The sequence below is a fragment of the Erythrolamprus reginae genome, chromosome 2 (genome assembly GCF_031021105.1).
Source record: "Erythrolamprus reginae isolate rEryReg1 chromosome 2, rEryReg1.hap1, whole genome shotgun sequence".
In the NCBI taxonomy this organism is placed as follows: domain Eukaryota; kingdom Metazoa; phylum Chordata; class Lepidosauria; order Squamata; family Dipsadidae; genus Erythrolamprus; species Erythrolamprus reginae.
The window spans coordinates 98,523,430-98,550,779 of NC_091951.1; the positions used below are offsets into that span (position 1 = coordinate 98,523,430).

The following is a 27,350-nucleotide window of genomic DNA, read 5'->3' on the forward strand; positions in this document are numbered from 1 at the left end:
TATACAAAAGGCAGGAGGGTTAAATAGGGATCCAATTGGACGTGGAACAATCAGAATTTTCCTCCTTTACTTCCCTGTCGGACTGGAGTGAAAACTTCCCAAATTCTTCAAGACATAAGATCCCTCCCCCCTTACTTCAGCACATAATTTTTCATACGTAATCGCTGAGATGCATAGGGCGTGTTACAGCTCTTGTTGACTTGGGCAATTCAGGTGGGGCAATGGCTGGAGCCAGAGAACATGTTTTATCTTTCTGGCTTCTCCTCTGGAAACTTTTGGAATATCTCGGGCAAGATGTTGGGATCTCCTGGACTGGACTCACCGGTATCACTGGGCGTGCCTCTGGATCAGCAGCTAAGTGAGTTCCTGGGATTTAGTCATAGCTGTAGGGAGAACATGATCAGGGGTTGGGCCTATCTCCTAGTCAGTGTTGAATAGCATAATTGATCTATATGTCGCCACCAGTTTCAGGCAATTATGTAGGATTTGGGGCCTGTTATTTCTAAGATTTTCCCAGATGGGAAAATAGGGACCCTGTATACCCCTTGCATATACAGGGACATTTATTTGGAATGTTCTGATTCCCTCTGTTTTGGGATTTTCCGTTTTATTCCAATAACTTGGATGCAACCAGTCAAGGACCAGCGTTTCCATCCCATTAAAAGTTGGGCAGGGCTTTTGCCCGTAGTTGTACTTGAAGTTATGTGTTGTGTTTCTATGTTTCTATGTGTTGTTTCTGTGTTTCTATGTGTTGTTAGAAGTTGGTCAATTCGGGCTTGCCAATCCCCTGGGCCCATTCATCCTAGTGCCTCCTTTGTAGTTTTTATTTATTTTTTATTTGTTTATTTTGTCCAATACACAGTAATACATAATGAAGGTTATAGAGGTGATAGTAGAGAAGAAATATGAGATATAGGAGAGACTATAGGACAGGGGACGGAAGGCACTCTAGTGCGCTTATGCACGCCCCTTACTGACCTCTTAGGAATCTGGAGAGGTCAACCGTGGATAGTCTAAGGGTAAAATGTTGGGGGTTAGGGGAAGATACTACGGAGTTCGGTAATGAGTTCCACGCTTCAACAACCCGATTACTAAAGTCATATTTTTTTACAGTCTAGTTTGGAGCGCTTAATGTTAAGCTTGAATCTATTGTGTGCTCTTGTGTTGTTGTGGTTGAAGCTGAAGTAGTCTTTGACAGGCAAGACATTGCAGCATATGATCTTGTGGGCAATACTTAGATCATGTTTAAGGCATCATAGTTCTAAGCTTTCAAGACCCAGGATTGTAAGTCTAGTTTCGTAGGGTATTCTGTTTCGAGTGGAGGAATGAAGGGCTCTTCTTGTGAAGTATCTTTGAATATTTTCCAGGGTGTTAATGTTTTTATTTTATTGTATTGTATTGTATTTATTTATTTCTTTGTTTGTTTGTTTATTTGTTTATTTATTTATTTCGTATGGTTCGTTCTACTAGGCCATTGCTGCTCGGCTTGAAAGGAGCGATCAATGTGTTTTTAATCCCCAGGCATGCTAAAATCCTGATGGGAATGCTGCTATCATATTGTCCCTAGTCCTTCTTTTCATTAGACTGGAAATGCCCAATTCTTGCAACTGTTCTTGATATGTTTTGTCCTCTAGCCTCTTAATCATCTTTGTTGCTCTTTTTCTGCATTCCTTCCAGAGTCTCAACATCTTTTTTTTTTATAATAGGTTGACCAAAATTGGATGCAGTATTCCAAGTGTGCTCTTACTAAGGTTTTATAAAGCAGCACTAATATTCTGAGTAACTTTGATTCTATTCCTCTGTTAAGGCAACCTAGGATTACATTGGCTTTTTTTTTTTGTATGATAATCACATGACTGCACCAGTGCACCAGCACTGAAATAACCACACCTTTGCCAAATTTCAATCCCATGGGAATCATGGGTCTTGGAATTTGGATGCATTTCCTCTCATAGTTGACCACACCTAGACTAGAGACCAGGCCATACGAGGAAAGGTTGCTGGAACTGAGCATGGATAGTCTAATGAAAAGAAGGGCTAGGAGGGACATGATAGCTGTATACAGGTACTTAAGGGGTTGCCACGGAGAGGAGGGGGACACACTATTTCTCAGGGCACCAGAGGGTCTGACGAGAAACAACAGTTGGAAGCTGACCAAGGAAAGATTCAACCTGGAGATAAGGAAGAATTTCCTGATTGTGAGAGCAATCAACCAGTGGAACGGTCTGCCAGCGGAGGTTGTGAACTCCCCAACTTTGGACACTTTCAAGAGGAGATTGGACTGCCATTTGACTGGAGTGCTGTAGGATTTCATGCTCAAGCAGGGGGTTAAACCTGATGCCCTGTGAGGTCCCTTTCAACTCTAATAATAAGTAAAGAAATAAATAAACCCCGATTCCTAAGAGGTCAGTAAGGGGCTTGCATAAGTGCACCAGAATATCTACCTTCCCTGTCGTAATGTTTCTTTATTAGTAGTACCAATATCATGAATATAAACATTGTTATAGATTAGATTAGATTAGATTTATTGGATTTATATGCCGCCCCTCTCCGCAAACTCGGGGCGGCTCACAACAATAATAAAAAACAGTACATAATAACAAATCCAATATGGTATACACTACCAATATGTGCTTGACAAAATAAATAAATAAAAATAAATAAATAAATCCCTGCTGCCACGAAAGGCCCCTCGTGTCTGCCTTCTTTAGAGGTAAAGGCACCACTGTGATTCATCTTATTATTCATCTGTTAAAGAAAACGGGGAGTACCTGCCCTTCTGCTCCAGCTGTCTGTGTTGACTATAGCTGCAAGAAATGTGGGGGGGGGGGTGTCCTGTGGTCAGCCAGGGGTGGGGCATGGACAGACAAAAGTGTACGAGACAGATTGATCTGCTGAATGTCACTCATAGTTTTCCTCTGTCTCTTTTCTAGTTTGCACAGAACAGTAATTCTGTTTGCTAAGCGATGCCAGATTACTGCTAAGTGGTGGTCAGCAAGCAATTTATGATACTCTTGTCTTGCTATACCTGTAAAATGTCATTGGGGATGAAGGCTCGGCTTTCCGTTTTAGGTTTTCTGCCTATTAACACAAGCAGCGCAGAAAGCTGCTTCTTTTTCTGAACAGCTGCTGCCCTGAGGCGCTGGCCCAGTTCTTGCTCTCTTTATGTGCCAGTGCACATTCAATTCAGACTTGCTTTGGGGGGAAAGCAGTTAACTGCCACAAAAAAAAACCCCGCAGCACATCTGCAAACTGGAAGAGGAAAAACAAAAGAGTCTATCTTGAAATATGAACAGCTGCTACTTGGTTTGATACCAAAGATAGACCTCTTTTTAAACACCTCTGCTCCATTTTTTTCATTGACAGTTGTTCCATCAAATATTGCCAAATGTAGATAGCAAAGTGCATTAAAATGTATGTAATAATGACCATTACTTGCAAAAATGCACACATTAGAAGAGTGCGTATGAAAACATATAGACTATTTGTGCAGCTTTATTGAGATATGTGTGGACCCTACTATAAGCATTAGAATAATTATGCAACCTAAAGTATTAATATGTAAGGTCCCAGAAGTTTCCCCGAGCTATTGATATGAGACTCAAGACGAGGCTTGCAAAAAATAACAGCTTTTTATTTATGGCCAAAGCAAAAAACTGAATGAAACTATTTCCAAAACACAGGCCAGAAAAAAAGAGAGAGAAAAAGCATGTAAGGAATAGCCACACCTCTGCCAGTATTATACACCGTTTACCCCATTAGAGACAAAGTTTACCCAATCAGAGACAAAGGTTTGTTACCAACATGGGTCTTTATCTTCAAAGGTTTCTTTGTTCAGGCTCCTGTCTCTGTCTACTTTATTTATGGCACATCCCTATAGTCCAGTGTCAAGGTAATTTTTCTCCTTGGCCAAGTTGTTTATTCAGCAAAATGCTTTCAAGTAACTCCCTGATGTGGTTATTATCTATGGCCATGATGGTGAACCTATGGCATGCATGTCCGGCACGAACGGCCTTGCCTGTTTGTCTTCCGGGTTTCTGACGTGCATGCGCACACAACGATCAGCTGCCCTTCACACACGGCAGTGCCAAAACCCAGTGTGCGCATGCATGCCAGAAAGCTGATTGTCAGGCACGCATGTGTGCCAGAACCCAGAAGTTGGTCTTTTCCAGAGCATGATGCCTTTGCACATGCGGCAGTGCTGAAAACCACCCTGAACATGCATGCCAGGAAGCTGATTGTCAGGCATGTGCGCTAGAACCCAGAAGCTCGGCTTTTCTGGAGCGTGGTGTGACATTTCCGCGCAACCTTTTGGCCCTCAGTGCCAAAAAGACTTGCCATCACTGATCTATGAGACAGGAAAACTCTCTACTCTGGTTCCTTTATCTATGGGGCCTGACATTTCTGGGTAACAGTTTCTTTTATATTTTCCAGGATGTGCTCAGGGGTGGAAATGAAGATGCATGTGCAGCTCCAGCTGATTGGCAGCTGTCACTTCCTGGATTACTGGCCTCGGCTCGGCTCTCCTTTTTCCCCCTGCTGCTGCTGTTTCTGCGCTCCTTGATTTTTTCCTCTTTCCTCCTTCCTGGCCTCAGACAAGCTTCTCTCTCTCCTGCCCGGCTCCCCTGTAGCCTCACATGGCCACCTCCTGCCTGAGGTGCAAGCAGAAGGCATGGGTGGAAGTGGCGCTGGCAGCATTTATGCTTCTGGCAGCACTCGTTCACCTAGCTACCAAGCCTGAGGTGGGTGGGGCGACCCCGGAAGGAGAGCGCAGGAAATGCAAAGCAAATTTTCACCCCAGTGAGCAACACTGATAAGGTTGCAAGTCAAGGACTTAACAGTTCACTTGAACGATGATGCTCGTTCAAGCCCCTCCCACCTGATCACATGGCCGGCAAGCCATTCCTACCCAGCCACGTGACCATTAAGCCACACCCACAAAATAAGCCACACCCACAGTATGGCAGTAAAACTTTTGGCTGCCCATTATTGGATGTGCCTAGCAAAGAACAGAAGCGAGACAACAAGCTTTGCACTAATGCCAACCAGTATCAATGTTGCAATATATCAAGCTAGAATTACAGTGATCCCTCGGTTAGCGCGGGGGTTACGTTCCAAGACCTCCCGCGCTAACCGATTTCCGCGTTATACTGGATGCGGAAGTAAAAACACTATCTGCGCATGCGCGCCCTTTGTTCCATGGCCGCACATGCGCAGAAGGTGGAGCGACGCAAGTTCGGAGGCTGGCAATGCAATGGTGATTTTTCCGGGCTCCTCGCCGCTACCCACAGGGCAGCGCTGGCGGCAATGGCAATGGCAACCCTCCCTCCTTCCCTCCTTCCCTTCTCTCCCTCCCTCCTTCCCTCCTTCCTTCCTCTCACCGGCTTTCTTGGGGCAGCGCTGGCGGCAATGGCAATGGCAATCAGCAATCAGTATGACGTCATCGGGCGGGAAAAACCGTGGTGTAGGGAAAAAAACACGGACTTATTTTTTAATTAATATTTTTTGAAAAACCGCGTTGCAGCGTTTCGCGCTAATCGAGAACGCGCAAATCGAGGGATCACTGTAGTTCCAAATAACTAATTTCTGACAGTATACAATAATATAAGCAGGAGTCAATAACAAAGCTCAATTCATAACAAATGATTTCTAGCAGTATATCAGCAAAACAGCAAATTTTGTTGGATCACTATGCTCCTTAAATGGAAGGTACTACCCTGTTCCCTTCCTTTAGCCCTGATCTTTGAATTTTATAAAAACAGTCTTTCTGGATCAAGCCACATATAAAGCCAGCATTTTCTTTCGTTCATTGACCAGATATTTTTGGAAAGTTAACAAATGCTGTAGGAGAACACACACCTATCTACCTGTGTTGTAATTAGCATTGCGAAGTAGGGTATGCTGACCCCAACCCAGAAATAACATGGAGTAGGTAATATTGAGTCATCCTGGTCAATCACCTTCAATATACCTGTCTTGTTTGAATTTATTAGATCCCCTTTTAAAACCATCGAATCAGCAGCCATCGCATTTTATAACAATATGTTCTTCTATAAATCTTTGCGCTTGTTTTAAATTTCATACAGTCGCCTTCATTGGGTGATCCCTGGTCGTAGTCTGGAATGGAAAAAGTAGCATTTTTCTCTGTCCATTTTCCTCAAACCATGTATGATTTTATAAATCTCAAGCTTTTTTAAGAAGTCAGAAAGTCCTAAATATTCTAGTCTTTCTTTGCCGGACAGTGTCCAGTCCACTGCTCATTTTGCTTGCCCTCTTCTACCCTTTTTCTACCTCTTTTTATGAGGGTTCTTTGCTCTCCAAAGGACTGAACGCGCCACCGCATATAATAGCAGATCTGTACAAAGTACTTCATTGCAAAACATACTTTCCTCAACAGTAGGCCATTGTTCTGGGTCAATTTCACCCTTCTAGGCTTGGCAAGTGATGTTGCCACATAAATATATCTTTAATACTCAGGCTTTTGATACTTTTTCTTTTAATACTCAGATTACATTAAAGTCTAAAAAAGTAAAATAACATACAAATTTTGCCTTTTTCCAAACATTCTTGCACTAATTGGGGTGCTGCTTCAGTGTGCTTGCTCCTTTCTTACGGTAGTTCCAAATAAAGTTCCAAGCTTCAGACAGGACTCCTAGCAAGATCTGCTGCTCAGTGTAGGCCCGTGATGGCGAAACATATGGCATACATACATATGTGTTCACTGGCTGGCTGATTTTCAGCATTCTAGAAGGCGGGGGAGGCCATTTTTGCCCTCCGCAGGCTTCAGGAAAGCCTCTAGACCAGATCTGGGCAAGGAGTGCGCCGGCTGTCTGTGACAGAGTTTAATGGTTGACATATAGCCATCTGGCAACTGCAGCATTTAAGTCTAAATGCTATTTCTATCTAAATGCTATTAATGATTAGATCGCGTGCATCCAGGGGCAGCCTTCTCTGTGGCGGCCCCGGCCCTCTGGAACCAACTCCCCCCAGAGATTAGAACTGCCCCCACCCTCCTTGCCTTTCGTAAACAACTTAAAACCCACCTCTGCCGCCAGGCATGGGGGAATTGAGATCCTCTTTCCCCCTAGGCCTTTACAATTCTATGCATGGTATGTATGTATGTATGTTTGGTTTTTATATTAATAGATTTTTAATCATTTCTAATACCAAATTACTATTGTACACTGTTTTATTGTCGCTGTTAGCCGCCTCGAGTCTCCGGAGAGGGGCGGCATACAAATCCAATAAGTAAGTAAGTAAGTAAGTAAGTAAGTAAGTAAGTAAGTAAGTAAGAAAATAAAATAAAATAAAATAAATAATTAAATAATTAAATTAAATTAAATTAAAAAATAAATAAAGCAAAATGAACTCTAGGGTCAGTTTATACCAGTGTAAAAGAGAGCAATTTGGATGCTATGAGACTAATGATTAAATCTGTGAGAGCTACACGTTCGATTAAAAAAAATAAAAATCGGTTCATTTATTTATCCCTTTAGAAAAAAAAATCAGACCGCCTGATCGAAAACACGGGAGGAAATTCCCGAGCTCAGAATGCAGAACTAAATAGCAGGGGAGGAGAGACGGCCCCTCCTTTGAGCCGGAAGAGGAAATGGTACTTTAAAAGCGTTCATGGCCTCGTTCTTAGCAACGTGGAGACCGGGGTAATGAAAGAGACTTTTTGCGGTGGGGCTTAGCCTTTGCTCTCTGGTTCCGAGGGATAGCAGAGAAGTTCGGCTCCCTGGAAGAGCACTTGGAAAAGTTCGTGGAAAACATCCGGTAGCTGGGCATCATTGTCAGCGACTTCCAGCCTAGCAGCCAAGCGGGACTCAGCTAGAAACTGTGGGCTTCCTCCCTGACGCCTCCTTCCCATTCAGGATTCCCAAAGCGAATGGGGCTGGCGGTAGCAGCAGCCCTGGGAATTGTAGGAAATAGTCACCGGGAGGATGGCGATTTGTTTAAAATAAAACCCCAAAGTTTCACTTGTTACTGAATAGCAAATATTATTATTTTAAATACATTAGCAGCCAAACTCCCAGTAGTTTGTATGTTTGTTGGGTTGGAGGGCAGGTTGAGGCTTAAAGAAGCCATTTACAAATCCTCTTGAAGAGTTTTTTAAATTTATTTTTAAATTGATTTTCATATTTTTACATCTTAACATTTCTAAACATATCAAGCATAGCATTTAGATTTATATACTGCTTTATCTACACCTACATCTATATACAGTATTGGGTAGAACTAATTAGTCCGGCCCTCTAAAACTATCCCAATTTCTCATGCAGCCCCATGGCAAAATTAATTGCCCACCCCTGCTCTAGAGGCTGTGGATGACAGAAATGGACCCAATGGGCCTACCGGAAGTTCAGAAACGAACCTCCTGTTGGGCTGTTTTTCACCTTCCCCAGGGTTCAGGAGGCTTTCCTAAAGCCTGGGCAGGATGAAAAATAACCCAACCAGCCTACCGAAAGTCTGGAGGCTTCAGGGAGGTCTGCACACAAGCATGGGTGGGAGAGGAGTATGGGGGGTAGACATTGCATTATCGCTGTGGGTGGGCATGCACACACGTGCCATCTCATGCATGTGCCCTTTTGGCACCCGAGCAAAAAAAAGCTTCGCCATCACTGGTGTAGCCTGGTCCTGGAAGTTGCATGGTTGGGTTTGGGTGGGAGCCCAGATGTCTCCTCTTCATCTGCGGAGAGGGGAGGCATACAAATATAATCAATAATCAATAATAATAATAATAATAATAATAATAACCAACTTCAGCTTAAAAGAACCCTCCCCTGACTCAACAACCTAGGCCAGTGATGGCGAACCTATAGCACAGGTGCCACAAGGGGCACGCGGAGCCATAACGGCTGGCACATGAGCTGTTGCCCTCGCTCAGCTCCAACGTGCATGTGTGTGCCGGCCAGCTGATTTTTGGCTCACACAGGCTCTGGGAGGTTGTTTTTGGCTTTTACCCTCCCCTGGTTACAGAGAAGCTTTTGGAGCCTGGGGAGGGTGAAACAAGAGCCTTCTGGGCCCACCAGAAGTTGGGAAACAGGCCATTTCTGGCCTCCAGGCAGCAGGGAAGCTGTTTTCGCCCTCTCAACACATTGAATTATAGGTGTGGGTACTTGCGCATGTGCGATAGCATACGCCCAGGCTTTTTCAGCACTCGAGGGAAGAAAGGTTTGCCATCATTGACCTAGGCTGTTGTTGGAGAAAATATATGCAGCAATAAAGTATTTTTTATATACAGTATTTGTTACACGGTGGTGCATCCAGTCCTTGATGAGCAAAGAAACCACCCAGGGGAAGAGCCTTCTGTGTGGTGGCCCCAGCCCTCTGGAATCAACTCCCCCCAGAGATCAGAACTGCCCCCACCCTCCTTGCCTTTCGTAAATTGCTTAAGACCCACCTATGTCGCCAGGCATGGGGGAATTGAGACATCTCCCCCAGGCTTATAGAGTTTATGTATGGTATGCTTGTGTTGTATGCTTTTCTAAATGACGGGTTTCTAGATACAGTGATCCCTCGATTAGCACGGTCTCGATTAGTGCGAAACGCTACAACACGGTTTTTCAAAAAATATTAATTAAAAAATACTCCACGGTTTTTTTGCTATACCACGGTTTTTCCCACCCGATGACGTCATACGTCATCACCAAGAGTCACTTCTCTGTCTCTTTCTCTTTCTTTCCTGTCATTCTCTGCTTCAATCATTTTCTCGTTTCTCTTTTTTTCTCCCCTTTTTTCTATCATTTCTCTCTTTCTTCCTCTCTCACACTCTCTTCCTCCCTCTCTCATCTCTTTCTTTCCTTCTCTCTCTTTCCTTCTCTCTCCCCCCCTCCACTTGCCCACGAGAAGAAAAAAAGCAACCTCTGCCGGGCAGCTCCCCTTGTGCCCCCGCTTTGTGCCTGCCTCTTGTCCCTCTCTTTTGGGGATTTTTTTTTCTTTTCTGTCTGAGTGCGCCTGTGTGAGCGCGAGAGAGGGAGTGCGTGTATGTGTGTGTGTGTCTGTTGCGGCTTGGGCTGGTCGGCCTCGGAGACGGGAGAAGGCGAAGAGGTAGCAAGCGGGGAACCCGGCGGGGTGGATGGCGGCGGCGGCGGCGTGTGTGTGTGTGGTGGCCGCCTTCAGCTTGGGGTCGCCGCCGGCGTGCTCGAAGGATGCGCCACCGCCCGCCTTGGAGCCCTCGAAAGCCTCGTCGTCTTCTGTGCTCTGCTCGCCGCTGCTCTCCAAGCGGGGCGCAGCGGCTGGGAGCGCGCGCCTTTTCTCCCCTGCGTGGATCCTGGCTAGCCGTCGCGCCTCTCTTGAAGATGGGGAGCCTGGCGACGCGCTGTTTTCCCCCACCGAGGACAATCGGGGTAAACTCTTTTGGTTGGGAACCAACCGGCCCGGTGCTCTTTTGGCTCTCTTGGGGTTTCCCCTTTGCCTGGGCAGCAGGAAGACCCAGGGAAGGTTCCTTTGGCCGCCCAACAGCTGATCTGCTCCGCAGCGCGGCAGCAGCGAGGAGCCGAAGATGGGGTTTCCCCTTTGCCTGGGCAATGGGGAAACTCCATCTTCGGCTCCGCGCTGCGGAGCAGATCAGCTGTTGGGCGGCCAAAGGAACCTTCCCTGTGTCTTCCCCGCTGCCCACACGCAAACTCCACCATCTGCGCATGTGCGGCCATGGAAAAAAAAGGGCGCGCATGCGCAGATGGTGTTTTTACTTCCGCACCACTATAACACGGAAAATCGATTAGCGCGGGAGGTCTTGGAACGTAACCCCCGCGCTAATCGAGGGATCACTGTATTTTCTTTTAATATTAGATTTGTTACATTGTATATTGTTATTATTATTGTTGTGAACCGCCCCGAGTTTGCGGAGAGGGGCGTCATACAAATCGAATGAATGAATGAATGAATGACTGAATGAATGAATGAATGAATGAATGGTGGTAGCGGTGGAATCCAGGTCTGTAGTAGGATCCAGGACTCATATTTAAGAAAAGGGTGCATAGGATCCAGAACTGTGATAGAATCCAGCCCTGCAGAGCAAGTAAATGTATGGATGCATTTTGAATGTGTGAGGGAAGAAGTGGGTGTTTCTGCCTTTTACAAAACCCAGGCAGCAGTCCCACTTTCACACTCCTATATTCTTTTAGAAACATAGAAGACTGACAGCAGAAAAAGACCTCGTGGTCCATTATACTATTTTCTGTATTTTATCTTAGGATGGATATATGTTTATCCCAAGCATGTTTAAATTCAGTTACTGTGGATTTATCAACCACGTCTTCTGGAAGTTTGTTCCAAGGATCTACTACTCTTTCAGTAAAATAATATTTTCTCATGTTGCTTTTGATCTTTCCCCCAACTAACTTCAGATTGTGTCCCCTTGTTCTTGTGTTCACTTTTTTCCACTGTACCAAGTTTCATAGAGGCAGCTATACCATAGTTTTCTATATTATAGCATTTGCTCTTTCATTTTCAGTCTGTTTCCTAATGTGCCTAGTATGAAATTTGCCTTGTTCACAACGGCCTCATATGAGGTTGGTGGACTACTAAGAATTTAAATCCTTTCTATTCCCTGCTGAAAAAGCTTCTTGGATGAGAAGTTAAAGATTTTCGAGAAAAATCAAGAAAGTCCAGTTGCACTTTGAAAAAAAGCACCTTTGGGACATACCTCATATGAGCTAACATTTTCATTGGACTCTTTATTGTTGTCCAATATCCGGTTAGTTAAACAGTCAGTTGCATCTGCACTCAGACTGCATCAAAATGTGTGTTGTCCCGGTATACTTCCTTTACACTTAAATTGCATTTGTCATTTGACTGGCCATTCACACAAAGAAACCTTTCGGGACCTGTTCTTATTCTTTTTAATTTTTTTACCACCTGAAATAATTTAGTACAGAGGTTCTCAAAACCTTTGGTTCTTCCCACAGCAGTTTTCAACTTGTGCACCAAAGTGCTTTGCAGAAAGCTAGAACAGTAAAATGCCTTATGTTTCACACAGCTTAAGAACCCCAAGTTTATTATCAACCATAATCTTGACTACCTGGCTCATTGCCCACCCAAAAGTCAAGATCATTGATTAAAAAAAATTAAAAGCACTACTTTCAACCCAAATCCTTGAAGAATTCAGCTTCTTTTATCTTTTAATTGCCTCTGTACTCCTAGTCCTCCCCCCCTCCCATTCTTTAACCAGTTAGCAGTAACAGGACAAACATTAAATTTACTCAAGAGTTTTTAATGAGCAAAAGACTCTCCGAGTCTACAGAGAGGGGCGACATACTAAATAAATAAATAAACAAACAAACAAACAAACATACATACATACATACATACATATATATAAATATAAAAATATATAAATATAAATATAAATATAAATATAAATATAAATATAAATATAAATATAAATATAAATATAAATATAAATATAAATATAAATATAAATATAAATATAAATATAAATAAAACAAACAAATAGTTTAAAACATTTTGAAAATCCAGATATGCAGACTGACAGGATCACCTTAATATATATGCTTGACTACTTAAAAGAGGGTTGGTATGGGTAATATTTGTTTCTGCAGAATCCATGAGGATTTTTGTTAAGCAAACTTTGTACTAATTTTCCCTGTGTACTGTACATGGTGAGCCAGCCTAGGCTTCCCTAGAACTGCTCTGAGTTCATTTTAAAAATTGATAGGGCACTGCCTATCTTCTAGTCCTCTGGCACTGAGACTGATTTGAGGGAGGGGCTAGGTACTTTGGCTTGGAGGTCATCAGTTTCATATTGTTCGCATCAAGAATTCTTGAGTGCAGACCAGTAGTGGGTTCTAGGACCCTTTACTATCAGTTCGCACACGTGCTTGCGTCGGTTCTGTGCAGGCACAGAAGCGTGGGTGGGTGGAGCCTCCTGTGTGGGTAGGCGGAGCCTCTTGCCGCTAGTACTACCGGTTCCCTAGAAACGGGCCGAAATGGGAACAACCCACCCCTGGTGCATACCTTTAGCACCTGGTAGTCACAGTAGTATTGTTTGTCAAGATGTCCTGGAATATTTTCCATCGATATATACATCTCTATGGATTATTGACTGGTTAATTAAATGAAGGATTGGCATATGCATATCCATTGCCCTCAGTGAAGGTTTCTGTTGTATAGATTTTCCGTGTGGGATGATGAGGGAATAATTTGCTCCTTAATTTAAATTGTTTTGATTTCATGCAAGTAACTCAGTTCGATCCTTTGTCCTTGTTATCTGTTAGGTTATGTGGGGTGAATTGACTGCAGTGCTGCTGCATGGAAATAAAATTAGTAACGGATCAAACTTCAATTTAATTTATTTGATGGGGCCACCCACGCCAAACGTTTTGGGGCAGTTCACAAGATTCACAAAAAGCTGTAAAATACAGGTGGCCCTCGAGTTACGACCACAACGGAGCCTCAAAATTTACGTTGCTAAGTGAAACATTTGTTAAGTGAGTTGTGCCCCATTTTATGACTTTTCTTGCCACAGTGGCTAAGCGAAACACTGCAATTGTTTAATAATATGGTTGTTAAGTGAACCCAGATTCCCTGTTGACTTTGCTTGTCTGAAGGTCACAAAAGGGGATCACATGACCCCGGAATCATGCAGCTGTCATAAATATGAACTATTTGTCAAGCATCCAAATTTTGGTCATGTGATCATGGAGATGCCGCAACAGTCGTAAGTGTGAAAAATGGCCACAAGTCACTTTTTTCAGTACCATTGTAACTTTGAATGGTCATTAAATGAATTGTTGTAAGTCGAGGGCTACCTGTAACTGAACCCACATTAAAACCCACATAAACAAGCAAACAAGCAGCTGGATTAAAACAACTAGAATGACAAACGGTACCAATAGTAGAAAAATATGAACAGGGGCCCTACCAATATGCAGTGGTACCTCTACCTAAGAACGCCTCGACTTACAAACTTCTCTAGATAAGAATCGGGTGTTCAAACTTTTTTTGCCTCTTCTCAAGAACCATTTTCCACTTACAAACCTGAGCCTCCGAAACTGTAACCAGAAAAGGCAGGGAGAAGCCTTCGTGGGGCCTCTCTAGGAATCTCCTGGGAGGAAACAGGGCCGGAAAAGGCGGGAAGAAGCCGCTGTGGGGCCTCTCTAAGAATCTCCTGGGAAGAAATAGGACCAGAAAAGGCAGGGAGAAGTCTCTGTGGGGCCTCTCTAGGAATCTCCTGGTGGGAAACAGGGCCGGAAAAGGTGGGGAGAAGCCTCTGTGGGGCCTCTCTAGGAATCTCTTGGGAGGAAACAGGGCCAGAAAAGGCAGGAAGAAGTCTCTGTGGGGCCTCTCTAGGAATCTCCTGGTGGGAAACAGGGCCGGAAAAAGTGGGGAGAAGCCTCTGTGGGGCCTCTCTAGGAATCTCCTGGGGGGAAACAGGGCCGGAAAAGGTGGGGAGAAGCCTCTGTGGGGCCTCTCTAGGAATCTCCTGGTGGGAAACAGGGCTGGAAAAGGCGGGGAGAAGCCTCTGTCGGGCCTCTCTAGGAATCTCCTGGGAGGAAACAGGGCCTCCACCCTCCCTGTGGTTTCCCCAATTGCACACATTATTTGCTTTTACATTGATTCCTATGGGAAAAATTGCTTCTTCTTACAAACTTTTCTATTTAAGAACCTGGTCAGGGAACGAATTAAGTTCTTAAGTAGAGGCACCACTGTAATTGGTTTTTTTTTAATATCACAGTTCTTTGGATTAGTTGCAGGGAAACAAATTTCACATTACATGCTTAATTTCATCTGGTTTGTTTGGTTTAGGATTAGCATGTTGGGCCATTCAGTCATGGTGTTCTTTAAACCAGTGATTTTCAACCTTTCTTGAGCCACGGCACATTTTTTACATTTAGGAAACCCTGGTGCACATTGAGCATGGGGGGGGGGGGGGCGTGACTAAAAAAAGTTTGGACAAAAAAATTCTCTCTCTCTCTCTTCCTCCCTTTCGCTCTATTTCTCTCTCCCTCCCACTTTCTCTCCCTTCATCTTTCTTTCTCTCTCCATCCCTCTTTCTTTCTCTTCCTTCCTCTCTTTTTTGCTCTCTTTCTCTCTTTCTCTCTCCCTCCCTACCTCCCTCTATGTCTTTCTCTCTCTCTCCTTCCCTCCCTCTCTCTCTCTCTCTTGCTTTCTTTCTCTTTTGCTCTCTCTCTTTCTTTCTTTCTCTCTTGCTTTCTTTTTCTTGTTCTCTTTCTCTCTCCCTTGCTTTCTTTGTCTCTCTCTTGTTCCCTTTCTCTCTCTCTCGCTCTTTCTGTCTCTTTCTTTCTTTCTCTCTCTCTCTCTCTCTCTTTCTTTCTCTCTTTCTTGCTCTCTCTCTTCCTTTCTTTCTCTTTCTGAGCTTCACGGCACACCTAACCATGTTTCGCGGCACACTAGTTGAAAAACACTGCTTTAAACCATGTTTATGACTTAATATGTTTTGCAAATGCAGCAATGGTTAAAGAAAGCTTGCCTTAGTAGACTGCAAAAATCTAACTTGCTACTACCAGTAATTAGGATATTATACGTGCGGGTATGTACCAGGGCACAAGCAGAGTTTTTGAGTCATGAGTGCATATTCTCTCCTGTACTAAATTCTGGGCTGTACTTTATGAAGCCTGTAATGAACAGATGTCAAGAAACAATAGAACTTATGTTTGTGTCCTTTGAATGTTGACATTTGCTTTCCTTGGCTGTTTGCTGGAGGTTAATAATTCTGTGTGCCACAGGTACTAAATCATGTTTTGGCTACATTGCGAATGGCATGGCCCCTATCCTAAGAACGCTCCGTTGTTCTGCTATGGAATTGACAGATATTAATTTCAAAAGCATCTTATTTCCTCCTTCCATATGCCCTCGAGGACTTCTGTCAGAGAGCAATTTCACGATGCCGGTAAAGCATGTCACTACATTGTGGGAGCCAGCAAAAAACAATGCCGACCTAAGGAATTGATAACCATACTCCTAAACTCTATTCTGCCTGACAACTACACTAGGCAGAAGTTCTGTCCACACAAAAACCAGCTGGAGTTGAGAGGCACAGAATAATGACGTTTTGTTTTGGTGCCAGCTAGCCATCAGTTCTTCATCCTCCAGAATGATCACTCCGTGGGAAATGGAGAATGGCTCTTTCTTCAGTCACCTGCTCTCTTCTTTTCTCTTGCCATCCATGCCATGAAAGGCAGGGAGAAAGGAGATCCATCTGGGGATCTCCTCCACATCTTTTTTCAATCACCCATGGCAAGGTTTGTTTGTTTGTTTCTTTCTTTCTTTCCTTCTTTCCTTCCTTCCTTCCTTCCTTCCTTCCGTCCTTCCTTACGTCCTTCCTTACGTCCTTCCTTCCTTACTTATTGGATTTATATGCTACCCCTCTCCGAGGACTCGGGGCAGCTTACAGTATATACAGCAGATTCCCTAGCTTTGTTTCCTTCCCACCCAGTGCCAGCTGCCAGAGATTAAAAAAAAATGCCTCCAATCACTCTCCCTTAGAGTATAGTGGAACAGGCTTGGGTAAGTGTGGGTGAGTCTCTAGAAGAGAGTGTTAGTTTTGGGCCCAAAAGAAGGAACGAGACACAGAAACCATTCAGCACCTTTTATTCTCCTGGCTGAATGCAATACAAACTGCCGGCAGGCTGCAGGGAAGCCACTTATATGGGCTTCCATGTAGCCTAGCCGGCCACTGACAGTAGTTTATTTCTCCCGCTGCTTGATTAGCCAATCAGTGGTGGCTATGCAAATCCATGCTATGTACAGCCATACATAACACCCCTTCCCTCTTAGTTTGTGGATAGTCTACTTGTCTCTGTATACAAATTAGGTAGTCACAAAGGCAGGCAAGGCACCATATAGTCTTACTGGGCCTGTGCAATTCATTATTCTTGGGAATCTCATCAGGTGCGGACCTGCCAGCTGCTTCTCCTGGCTCCTCTTATGAAAGTATCTGAAACCTGCCTCTGGGGCTGATGGCCACTGTCACAATGTCCTCATCCTCCAGTTCTGAATGAAACCGCTGGACTCCAGCAATGCTCAGTAGGTGCTCACTTGCATCCTCCGGTGTTGAGAATACGGCTTCTTGGTGTCTTATAGTCAGGGCTGGTCTCTTGTTTGGTGTTTCATGCTTGGTTGTTGTGAAGACCCTTCAGGGTGGAGACTCTTGTTGCTCTGTGTTTGTGGAAGACTGGGACTCATCTGGTTGGCATAGCCAGGAGTTCCTAGTCTCCTTCTGAGCTGGTCTATGTGTCGCCGCCACACTTGGCCATCATCCAGCTCAACCTGATATAATTTTGGGCTGGTAACTGTGATTATTTTTGCTGGGTGACTTTTTGGATCCCCTGCATAGTTATGTGCAAAGATGAGGTCGTCTATTTCTAGCAACCAGATTATTTTGCTAGAGTCTAAGGATTTCCCTGGGTGGTAAAATAGACCAAAGTTTCTGTCCCATCAACAATTTAGCTGGGTTTCAATTAGTGGTTGTACACGGTGTGATGTACTGGGCCAGTAGGAACTACTCAATCCTTTCTTGCCAGTTTCCAGGGCCTATTCTAGTGAGTGCCTCCTTGGTCATTCTCACCATTCTTTCTACCTGGCTGTTGCTGGCTGGATTGAATGGTGAGACAAGGATGTGACATATTTCCAGTTCAGCCAGGAATGATTCCATGTTCTTGGTGGTCAGCTGGGTCCCATTGTCCAATATAAGGGGCGAGTACAAGTGCACTAGAGTGCCTTCCATCCCCTGTCCTATTGCTTTCCTATATCTCCTATACCTTTCTTCTATTCCTATACCTCTTCTTCTATTCTTTCATTGACATGTTCTATTACTTTATCTTCTTTTCTATTATTTCTTAGATATATTTTACTATGAGTATCTCCTCTATAACCTTCATCATGTATTTTACTATGTGTATATAGATATATATCCACTAAAACCCACATTGTGTATTGGACAAAATAAATAAATAAATAAATGAATGAATGAATGAATGAATAAATAAATAAATAAAGGGATGTCTGGCAGTTTGTGGGCCGCGAAGATCTTCCAGGTTTGGGAATCGAGGTTTGACTGTAACAGCAGCTGCATCCTTCTCTTAATAACTAATTTCACATATTGTTTCAAATTAAAATGTGATGGTTTTGGATTTAGTATAACACGATGTTCAATCTAGCCACTGTTTTTAGATCAGTCTTCTCTAAGCGTGGCATTACCCAACTGTCCTGAAACTGTAGCTCCCAAAATTTCCAGCTATTTGGGAAAGACACTTTCGGGTTGCTGTTGCTATAACATAGGACCCTTTCAAAATTTCACATTCCTTTGAATTATTGTTAACTGAGTAGCTAAACATTTATTGATTAGATTTACAGATTGACTTGGTTTTCATTGGGGCAGCATCTTGGCTTAGAAATAAAAAAGATAGATTTGTTGTCTGGAAATGTTGTGAGCCGCCCCAAGTTCTCGGAGAGAGGCGGCATACAATTCTAATAAATTATTGTTGTTGTTGTTGTTGTTGTTGTTATTATTATTATTATTATTATTATTATTATTATTATTATTATTATTATATACCTGAGCTGTGACCCCAGCTCCTGCCAACCGTGGAGGTTGAAAGCATGCAAATGTGAGTAGATAGATAGGGACCACTTGGATGGGATGGCAACAGTGCAATGTTATATTTTGGTGGCCACATGACCACCGAAATATCTTCAAACAGCACTTGGTCATTGAAATGAAGATGAGCACTGCCCCCTATGCCCAACAATGACTACCGGAGCAAAATTTGCAGGGATTCCTTTACCTTTTTTTGTAGTTTGTTCATTTCCATTGGGTAAATCTAGTCATTGTGGTTATAACCAGGTACTGTATTACTATTTACTCATCAAACATACAGTATTTCTGAATTGCTTTTTATTACAGGGAAACTTAATCTCAAGACATTTTTGACAGCCTGCATTTTTCACATCAACTTAATTTGCATGAAACCAACCAATTGTAGTGTATTTAAAAAATAAGCAGAGTTTAGTGTAGTATGTTGTATAAACACGGGCACCTTGATTATACTCTCTAAGCTAAGGCATAAATAGTAGGGTTCACAAACCTCAATACCTGGGTTCACATGTTGTCCTATGCCAAAATCATCTTCTAGGTTAGTACAAGGTGCATGGATCTTGTCAATAGGTCAGCCAGTTCACTATATACTCCCAAATTCCCACTGATTAACAAAAGAGTCCCAGAGGGTCTACAAATGTCTTTCTTTCCATATTATGGAAAGGAGGAAAGAATCCTTAGATTGTGTGGTATATTTATTTGGATATTGGGTATTAAAGGGCAGCTTAGGAGTCATCTACAGATGTTATTGGCAAATGTTAACTGTAAGCAAATAATTGTGAGCACTTTAGCAAACTGTTAAGGAAACAAACAAACACCTTGGTTTGTTTGAGTAGAGCACAAGCATCTCCCCACACCCTATAAATTCTAATGCAAAGTCTGTTCAAAATTGTTGGTAGGCTATTTTGATAATTAAGGAATCAGAATACCATGAAAATGGACACATTTATACAAAAGAAACTCCTGTATTAGCCAACCAGCACTCTGCTTCCAGTTTATCTTCGTTCCAAAGTTTTGCATTGTTATTATGATTCATCACACACAGCTGATGTTTAAAGTGGATTTAGCATTACTGCGTCAGTCCCAAGGACCTGGGATATGGAGATATTGTCAATTGATTGATTGGTTGTTGTTGTTGCTGTTGTTATTATTATATTATTATTATATTTTTATCCTGCCATTTTTACATATAACCCAGGTGTGCAAACATCTAATATCTCTTTCTCCTCCGATTTTCATCTCCATACTTCAAAGAAATAAAAAAAGCACTTTAATGGTGTTTCCTCACGCTTCCCTGCTCCATTCCATTATCTTCTGTACAAGTGCTGCTGCTCACTTACCCATAACACTGCATTTCAGCACCTTTGAAAACCTGTTTAACAGAACAGAGGAAGTGACAGGCACATATACTGGATTCCCTCCTGATAAAAAAAAGTAGACCCTTCGTATGCCAAGTGTACATAAGCTGCTTACAAGAATCATTTCTACCATAATAATGGTTTATGGCTATTTCCCAAATGACCAGAACATTGGGAATACAGCACCATGTAACATTTTATAAAGCGTCAACTAAAGCACCAGCTGAGGAGTGGAGAGCTCATTGTTTACCTTGGTCAGATGAAAACTATTCCAAAAGTATCCGCAAAATGTGTTCTCCCTCCCATAGGCTAGCTGTGGCAGTACACAAGAATTACTAGTGTGGTGTTTAGGTAGGTGGCTAAAGCTGCAAATTATCCAGATTGAGTTCCAGGAGGTTCTTTAATGATGTTTTCAGATGATCCAAGAAGTAGAAAAAAGTGGTTTACCTTTTCCATAAACTGCTGACCGAAACCAGGATGGAAACTGTGGGAACATTATGTTTCTTTCAACCCGAACTCATTTTTCTGAACTCCAATTATTACTTTTTCTAAAACTGGATCCAACTCAACCTTTTATCAGGGATGCCAAGTAAAGTTCTCTTTTTTGTTAGGAAAAGCCCAAAAAGTCTGGGAATGAGGAAATAGCTGAACAAGGAATGAGGAAATGCTCTGAGTTTTTTTCAGCAGTTTTTACGCCACATAATAATAAATTTATTGTCATTGTCAAAACAACGAATTGTCATTGGCAAAAGTTACAGTAGATACTATTTCTATAATTGCTAAATAGAATTCAGAATATTATGGCTACAATATGAGCTAAGCTAACATACTTTTCTCCAGGGCTTAATTTGAGCTAAAGCACACTCTGGAATCTGTTTTCAAAATTCATAAACTGTAGGCATGGAGTGTCTTCATCATTGTAATAGTCCTGAGAGCAACCCATCAAAAAGTGTTATTGCTTCTTAATAGCTAAAAAAGTGTTGGAGGGAGAAAGCCAGGCTGGCAAAGAAGGAATTGAATCCTCATAGAAAAGATCTCAGCAGAAAGACAGGGGAAGCTGGACTTCTGTGGAGGCTGATCTTAGTTGAACCCAATTTTTTTATCACCCAAATATTCCCTCTGCCACCTCCCTAGCAACATAAAGTTGGAAGGGGTCATTTAGCCTCCTGATTCCAACCAGTCCCACTCCTGTATGCAGGCTTTTGATTTTCTTCTTGCTACAGATAAAAATCCTGTTCAATGTTAGTAAGTTTTCTGGTTCTAGAAATGAACTGGGGAGTTTTTTCATCCTCTGACATTTTGGCAGACTTTTGGGGAAGCTGCCATCTGGGTTCCTATCTTCCATAGGCACATAGAGATCCGATATATAATAATCAGACGCTACAAAGTGGAGTGGGATTGCCAAGTGATTTTTCTATGTCCTGGCTTGATCTTGTGCAACAAGATTGATCTTGTGCGGCATTCTGTATACAGAAGGAAAAATAAAAACGGTATTCAGGACTAAATTGAAGTGAGAGAATGATATAAAATGGAGATTATAGACCAAAGAGTAGAATTAAAACAAATGCACAAATATGCACAAAAATGTGGTAAACACATTGTGGTAAATTAGTTTCTCAATCTCCTAGGCTAGAAGCCTCATAAATTGAGAGTTGAATTTGAAAGTTATGAAAGTTGAATTTCACTTAATGACATTTCAAGACTAGATGGACCAGAGAGGGGTTTTGTAGATGACTCATAAGCTGCCCTTTGACACCCAAAATCCAAATAAATATGTACCAAACAATCTAAGCATTGTTTTCTCCCCTTCCACTCAACTACAGTATGAATGTTACTTGGAAGCTTCTTTTATCTGCTGAATTCTCATGACATTGCCTTGCCCACAAAGTTAAAGGCGTGTTTTCCCCATTCAGGAGCCAACAAGCTGTTTTCAGTTTTACTGTGGTGTCTAATAAATCTGGCATGCTTGTGTGTGTGTGTGTGTGTGTGTGTGTGTGTGTGTGTGTGTGTGTTGAAACCATTGTTGATTCCTGGCAACAGTCTGGACAAGCCTCTGCAGTTTTCTTGCCAAGGTTTCAGAAGTAGTTTGCCATTGCCTTCTTCCTTGGGCTGAGGGAGAGCGACTGGCCTAATGTTTCCCAAGTGGCTTCATGCCTAAGGCAGGACTCTAGAACTCATGGTTTCCAGGGTTCTAGCCTGGTCCCTTCACCACTACCCCAAACTGGGTCTCTGGTATGCTTTTTGAGTTTTATGTCAGTGGCCCTTTCAGAGGACCCCAGACAGTAAGATATGTCTGGCACTTTCCAGCCAGTTCAAAGTTTGAGGCCACTAGTTCCCTCCCCAATCAGGTTTTTCTCCAGCCAGCCAATGGGAGAACTTAAAAATGACAGCCAATTAGTACCTTGCCCTCATTTATTCCTCACTAACATTACATAACATTTCTTGTGGAATAAAAAGCTAAGTTTATAGTTAATTGGTTCACTTTCAAATTCACAAGCCCTGTGGGTACAAGCCCTCTGCAGGGACACAGGAGCAGGGAACTGAACTTGGCTTAGCACTGAGTTCACACATGGGAAGGAACTTAATGTTAATGGTCCAATAAAATGTTGAAGCTGATTAAAGTGCGTCATCATCCATTCATGCAACACATGGCAAATATTCTTATTTTCTTATTCAGTCCAGTTATCAGAGGTGGGTGGGTGGGACTGCTGGCAATTCTTCAAATGCTCTATTATGAAAGCTGTGGTTCTATATTCTTTACTGATCTCTCAGTGTTATATTTTTTTAAGCTTCAGATAAACAAGCAGCTTCTAAATTTGGATATATTTTATTTTTCAGAGTCATTCAGGGTAAACAGTGATTTCTTGAGCAATATTATAAACAATATCCTTTAAATAGGCAATACATATCTCACAGCTGTCCCACTATTGTGTATATTCCACTAATTATTGCAAACTTGGTTTTTGGAATGTCAGAGGTTGCTGTATCCCAAAAGGGTTGCATTGTGTTTACTTCTAAGCATAAAGCAAAGATTATATCCCTTGACTTGAACTTGTCTCTTGGTGATAACATGGGTTTTTCCACATCATTATCTTAGCAACTTCCCTTAATTTCCATATAACAGATACAACCTATGATCCATAGCTGTTTTGGGGAAATAAATCCAAGACACTGCACATCCAAATTCTGCATAGTAAAAATAACCAATGCATTTTATAAAATTATTTTCAAGGATTGAATCTTCTGGTCTAAGACTATGATATCTGAACAAAACTGTACTTTTTTTCGATACAGCTTATCCTAAATTATTTCCAGAGGTGGCATATGCATAATGTAAACAATGAAAATGGGTTTTAGAAACCAGATGGTAGAGGGAAGACGTAATGGTTACAGCTTTTCTTTGGGCTAACCTTCATAGAATATTATTTGGTTAATTTAAAAAAAAAATCTAAACTTTTTTTTAATGACTTTTATCCAATGATACTATAAGATCTCTTTTTTTAAAAAATGATTATATGATTATTCAAATTATATAGCCAAAGCTTTAATTTCTCTGATTTATGTGAAGCAGTGAGTAGTTACCGTAGTTAATGATTAATATGGAGTTCAAAGGTTGAATGAGAAACATATGTAACTATAAAAGGTTCTGATTCTCAGTAAATTTACTTTTGGAAATGTTATTATGGTTTACCGCATAGTCAACCAGATATTTTGGATTTAGCATTTTTATCACCTATCAAGTTTTTTACAAAGACCTAGGATAGGCAGATGTTATTTAATGTTGTTAAAGGTATTGTTGCAGAATTTAAGCTGTTCTAAGTAAAGCTGCCTTTTCCAATTGACTGATGGTGATCTTGCCAGTGGTGATCTTGCCAGTGGTGTTCAATGCCAGTGGTGTTCAAATGGTGCTCCAATTATTTGGGGATTTTACCCCAGGTGCCTATTATTATAGGTATTACTTTTGCCACAGTTGTTCTGGTTTTATTTGCAGGTGTTTATATTTTCTAATTTTCTCCAGTTCTTTCTCTTCTCTTCTGCTGTCTCCAGGTATTGCAGCGTCCGCTATCCAAATATTTTTGTTTTTCTTATCAATAATTGTTGTGTCTGGGATGTTATGTGGCAGGTATTGGTTTGAATTTTGAAGTCCCAGAGCACTTTTACTTTGCCTATTTTGTGATTCTACTAGTTCTTGGTTGCCGGCAAATAGTGAGTTATGCAGATCCTCCAATGCACCATTGTCACCATTTTGCCATTACATTGTTTTTAGTTAGCTTGTGCAGTCTTCTCATAGCAGCTAAACATTGTTTCTTCAGCTTCTTTGAATAGGCAGCAATTGCGGTTTGCTCTTCTCACTTCTGGCTTTATATGTGTTTCTTCTTAAGACTTGGTTACGTGCAGCCAGAATTAGGCTCTTTGTCATCTTCTTCAACTTGAAGAAGAGCTTTGCTCTGAGTCATTGCCAGATCTTGTTATTATCTGCTTGGCCTGTTATTTTTTTCTAATGCACTGACCATTTAATACATGTCTCTTTTCATTTGGTGTTTGTTGTGGGACAGTTTGGTCTCTCCAGTACTCAGTAAACCTTCCTGGTATACTACCTTCAATGCATCTTCTTCACTGTCCTTTAGCTATTTATCCACTGCGTTAATGACACCCTGAAGGAAGATTATAGCCATCTGAAAACATGCATCTGAACTGTGGTTATTTGAATAGAATTCAATACTAAATGTAGCATTTCTATTTCAAAAACGCAAACACACAATATTAGAAAATTCAAGGGAACTGAATATGTTTACTGAAACTTGGTTCACCTTTGTAATTGATGCTTTAAATTGGATTCATTAATTTGGTCCTTCCTCTGTTGGAATAATGTATCAGACTTAGTAGTGCACAACAAATAGGAAAAACAAATAAAGTGGGAGGTGACATGGAACTTAAAAGTTTAATAAATGGAAATATAAAATAATTCCTCTTAAAACAAAGAAATTGTTTTTCCTGTGAAATGATCTTAACACAGTCCAAATTCTAGGACAGTTTGTAATTGTGAAAAGTGTACATTACTAAAGCATGATACAGTCAAGATTAACATAAGGATCTATGTTGTGTGTTTGTGGTCTTTTCAGTGACCTAAATTCATTACGGTAGTTTTGTAAGCACTGGGGTACTTAAAGTATTTTTCCCACAATGCCGTTTCAAGCATATTTACTTAGATGTGAGTGCCACTAGAGCCAGTTCTAAGCTCAGGCAAACCTAGGCACTAAAATTGAAAAGATTTCTGAAATACACTATAAAAGTAAAAAAAATCTGATAATCTTTCCATGTTCCTTTAGAATTTTTAAAAAATATGCTTTACAGAAACATTTTCCCCAAAGTCATTTGAGTGGTAGTGAACAGCACATTGCTGAGACTCTACCGCCTTCTCTGCTGCAGCCCCCACCATTTGGAACATCCTACCCTAGGGTGAGATCTGCCCCCATCCTCCTATCCTTCCGCAAGAGTGTGAAGGCCTGGCTCTGCCATTTGGCCTGGGGGGAGTTGCAATCTGGGAGGACCCAGATTGTGGGGGCAATATGCTGGCTCTGTTAAAAAGTGCTATTGCTAACATGTTGTAAGCCGCCCTGAGTCTAAGGAGAAGGGCGGCATAAAAATAGAATAAATAAAATAAATAAATAAAATAAATTGGAGGTGGCTGCTAGATTGAAAGCAGACTCCCCCTCCCCTCCCCTTGCTCTCTGTTCTCCATCCATCTATCTTTCTGGTTATCATAATAAAAAAGGTACTGCATTTTTTATAAGACAGACCAGAGTATAAGACACACCTTCATTTTGGGGGAGGAAAACAAGGGGAAAAGGCCTCTGCCTCCCAGCAATTTGCCAAACAGCAAACAGCACAGATGAAATACACAGTTTGTGCATTTCTGTGCATGTGTGCCTGACCCATAGAAATAGTTTACATGCCTTTCATTTTTCTTCATTTTTATTATTGTAAGCCATCTAGCCCTGTGGTGAGATAGGCAGCTAAGAAATTTAATAATAAAATAATAAAATAAATAAGTCACAAGTCACGAAAAAACTATTATTACAGCAAAGGAACTCAGGAAGATAATAATTCAGGAAGATAATAATTCAGTGAAGAAAGACAAAGTTCTGATAAGGTACAGAACAAGTCACATGACTATAAACATATCAAATTGCATATACTATGTGCCTCTGCCCCTGTTCAAGGGTTAAATATAATTTTACAGAATTGTTGAAACATAGAAACATAGAAGTCTGACGGCAGAAAAAGACCTCATGGTCCATCTAGTCTGCTGCCCTTATACTATTTTCTGTATTTTATCTTAGGATGGATATATGTTTATCCCAGGCATGTTTAAATTCAGTTACTGTGGATTTATCTACCACGTCTGCTGGAAGTTTGTTCCAAGGATCTACTACTCTTTCAGTAAAATAATATTTTCTCATGTTGCTTTTGATCTTTCCCCCAACTAACTTCAGATTGTGTCCCCTTGTTCTTGTGTTCACTTTCCTATTAAAAACACTTCCCTCCTGGACCTTATTTAACCCTTTAATATATTTAAATGTTTCGATCATGTCCCCCCTTTTCCTTCTGTCCTCCAGACTATACAGATTGAGTTCAATGGCCATTCATGTAATTAAAAATGTTTATAAATTGATTTACAGTAAATAGAGTGAAAATATCTGAGGCAGAATTTTTTTTCAAAACCATTGAAAAAAATAAAAGAAACAAGAAGGCAACCTTTTCTTAACAAAAATCAGAAAAGCAGCCATATCATTGGGGCCGCCAAAATGCAACTTTGCCTAGAGCACCAAAATGTCTGTTGTTGGCCTTGGTTCCATTCAGTTCATTGTGACATATCCTTAGGTATGGAGTATTACAGGTTTACTATATCAATAGCTCTGTTATTCGAAATAACATGAAGCCATGATAGCTCTTAATGAAACTAAAGCTAAAATTAAGCATTCAATGAGACTTCAGTATTTGTACCTCTCATATGACTTATTCATATATTTTATTGTTGAAGTTTTAATTGTTTATAATCAAGCCCTTGAAGCAGTGGTGGGATTCAATTGTTTTTACTACCGGTTCTGTGGGCGTGGCTTGGTGGGCGTGACAGAGGAAGGATACTGTAAAATATCCATTCCCTTTCCACTCCAGGGGAAAGTTACTGCAAAATCCTCATTCACTCCTCGATCGGGAGGCAGAGAATAGATGGTGGTAGGGCCAGTCAGAGGTGTTATTTACCAGTTCTTCGAACTACTCAAAATTTTTACTACTGCTTCTCCAGAACTGGTCAGAACCTGCTAAACCCCACCTCTGCCTTGGAGTAAATGAAAGATGAATATAATACCTTCCTACCTGACACGTATGTTTGTGTGCGCGCGCAC

General features: G+C 41.6%; 1 protein-coding gene across 1 annotated transcript in view; it reads left to right on the plus strand.

Moving 5' to 3' along the window:
- The first annotated feature begins 207 nt into the window (after positions 1-207).
- The window catches only part of GFRA3 (GDNF family receptor alpha 3), a 62,059-nt gene continuing 34,916 nt past the window's right edge, over positions 208-27,350 (plus strand). Inside the window, exon 1 of the mRNA XM_070738902.1 lies at positions 208-358. Coding sequence (XP_070595003.1) covers positions 241-358 — 118 coding nt within the window. The 5' untranslated portion in view covers positions 208-240. The remainder of the gene's footprint in view (positions 359-27,350) is intronic.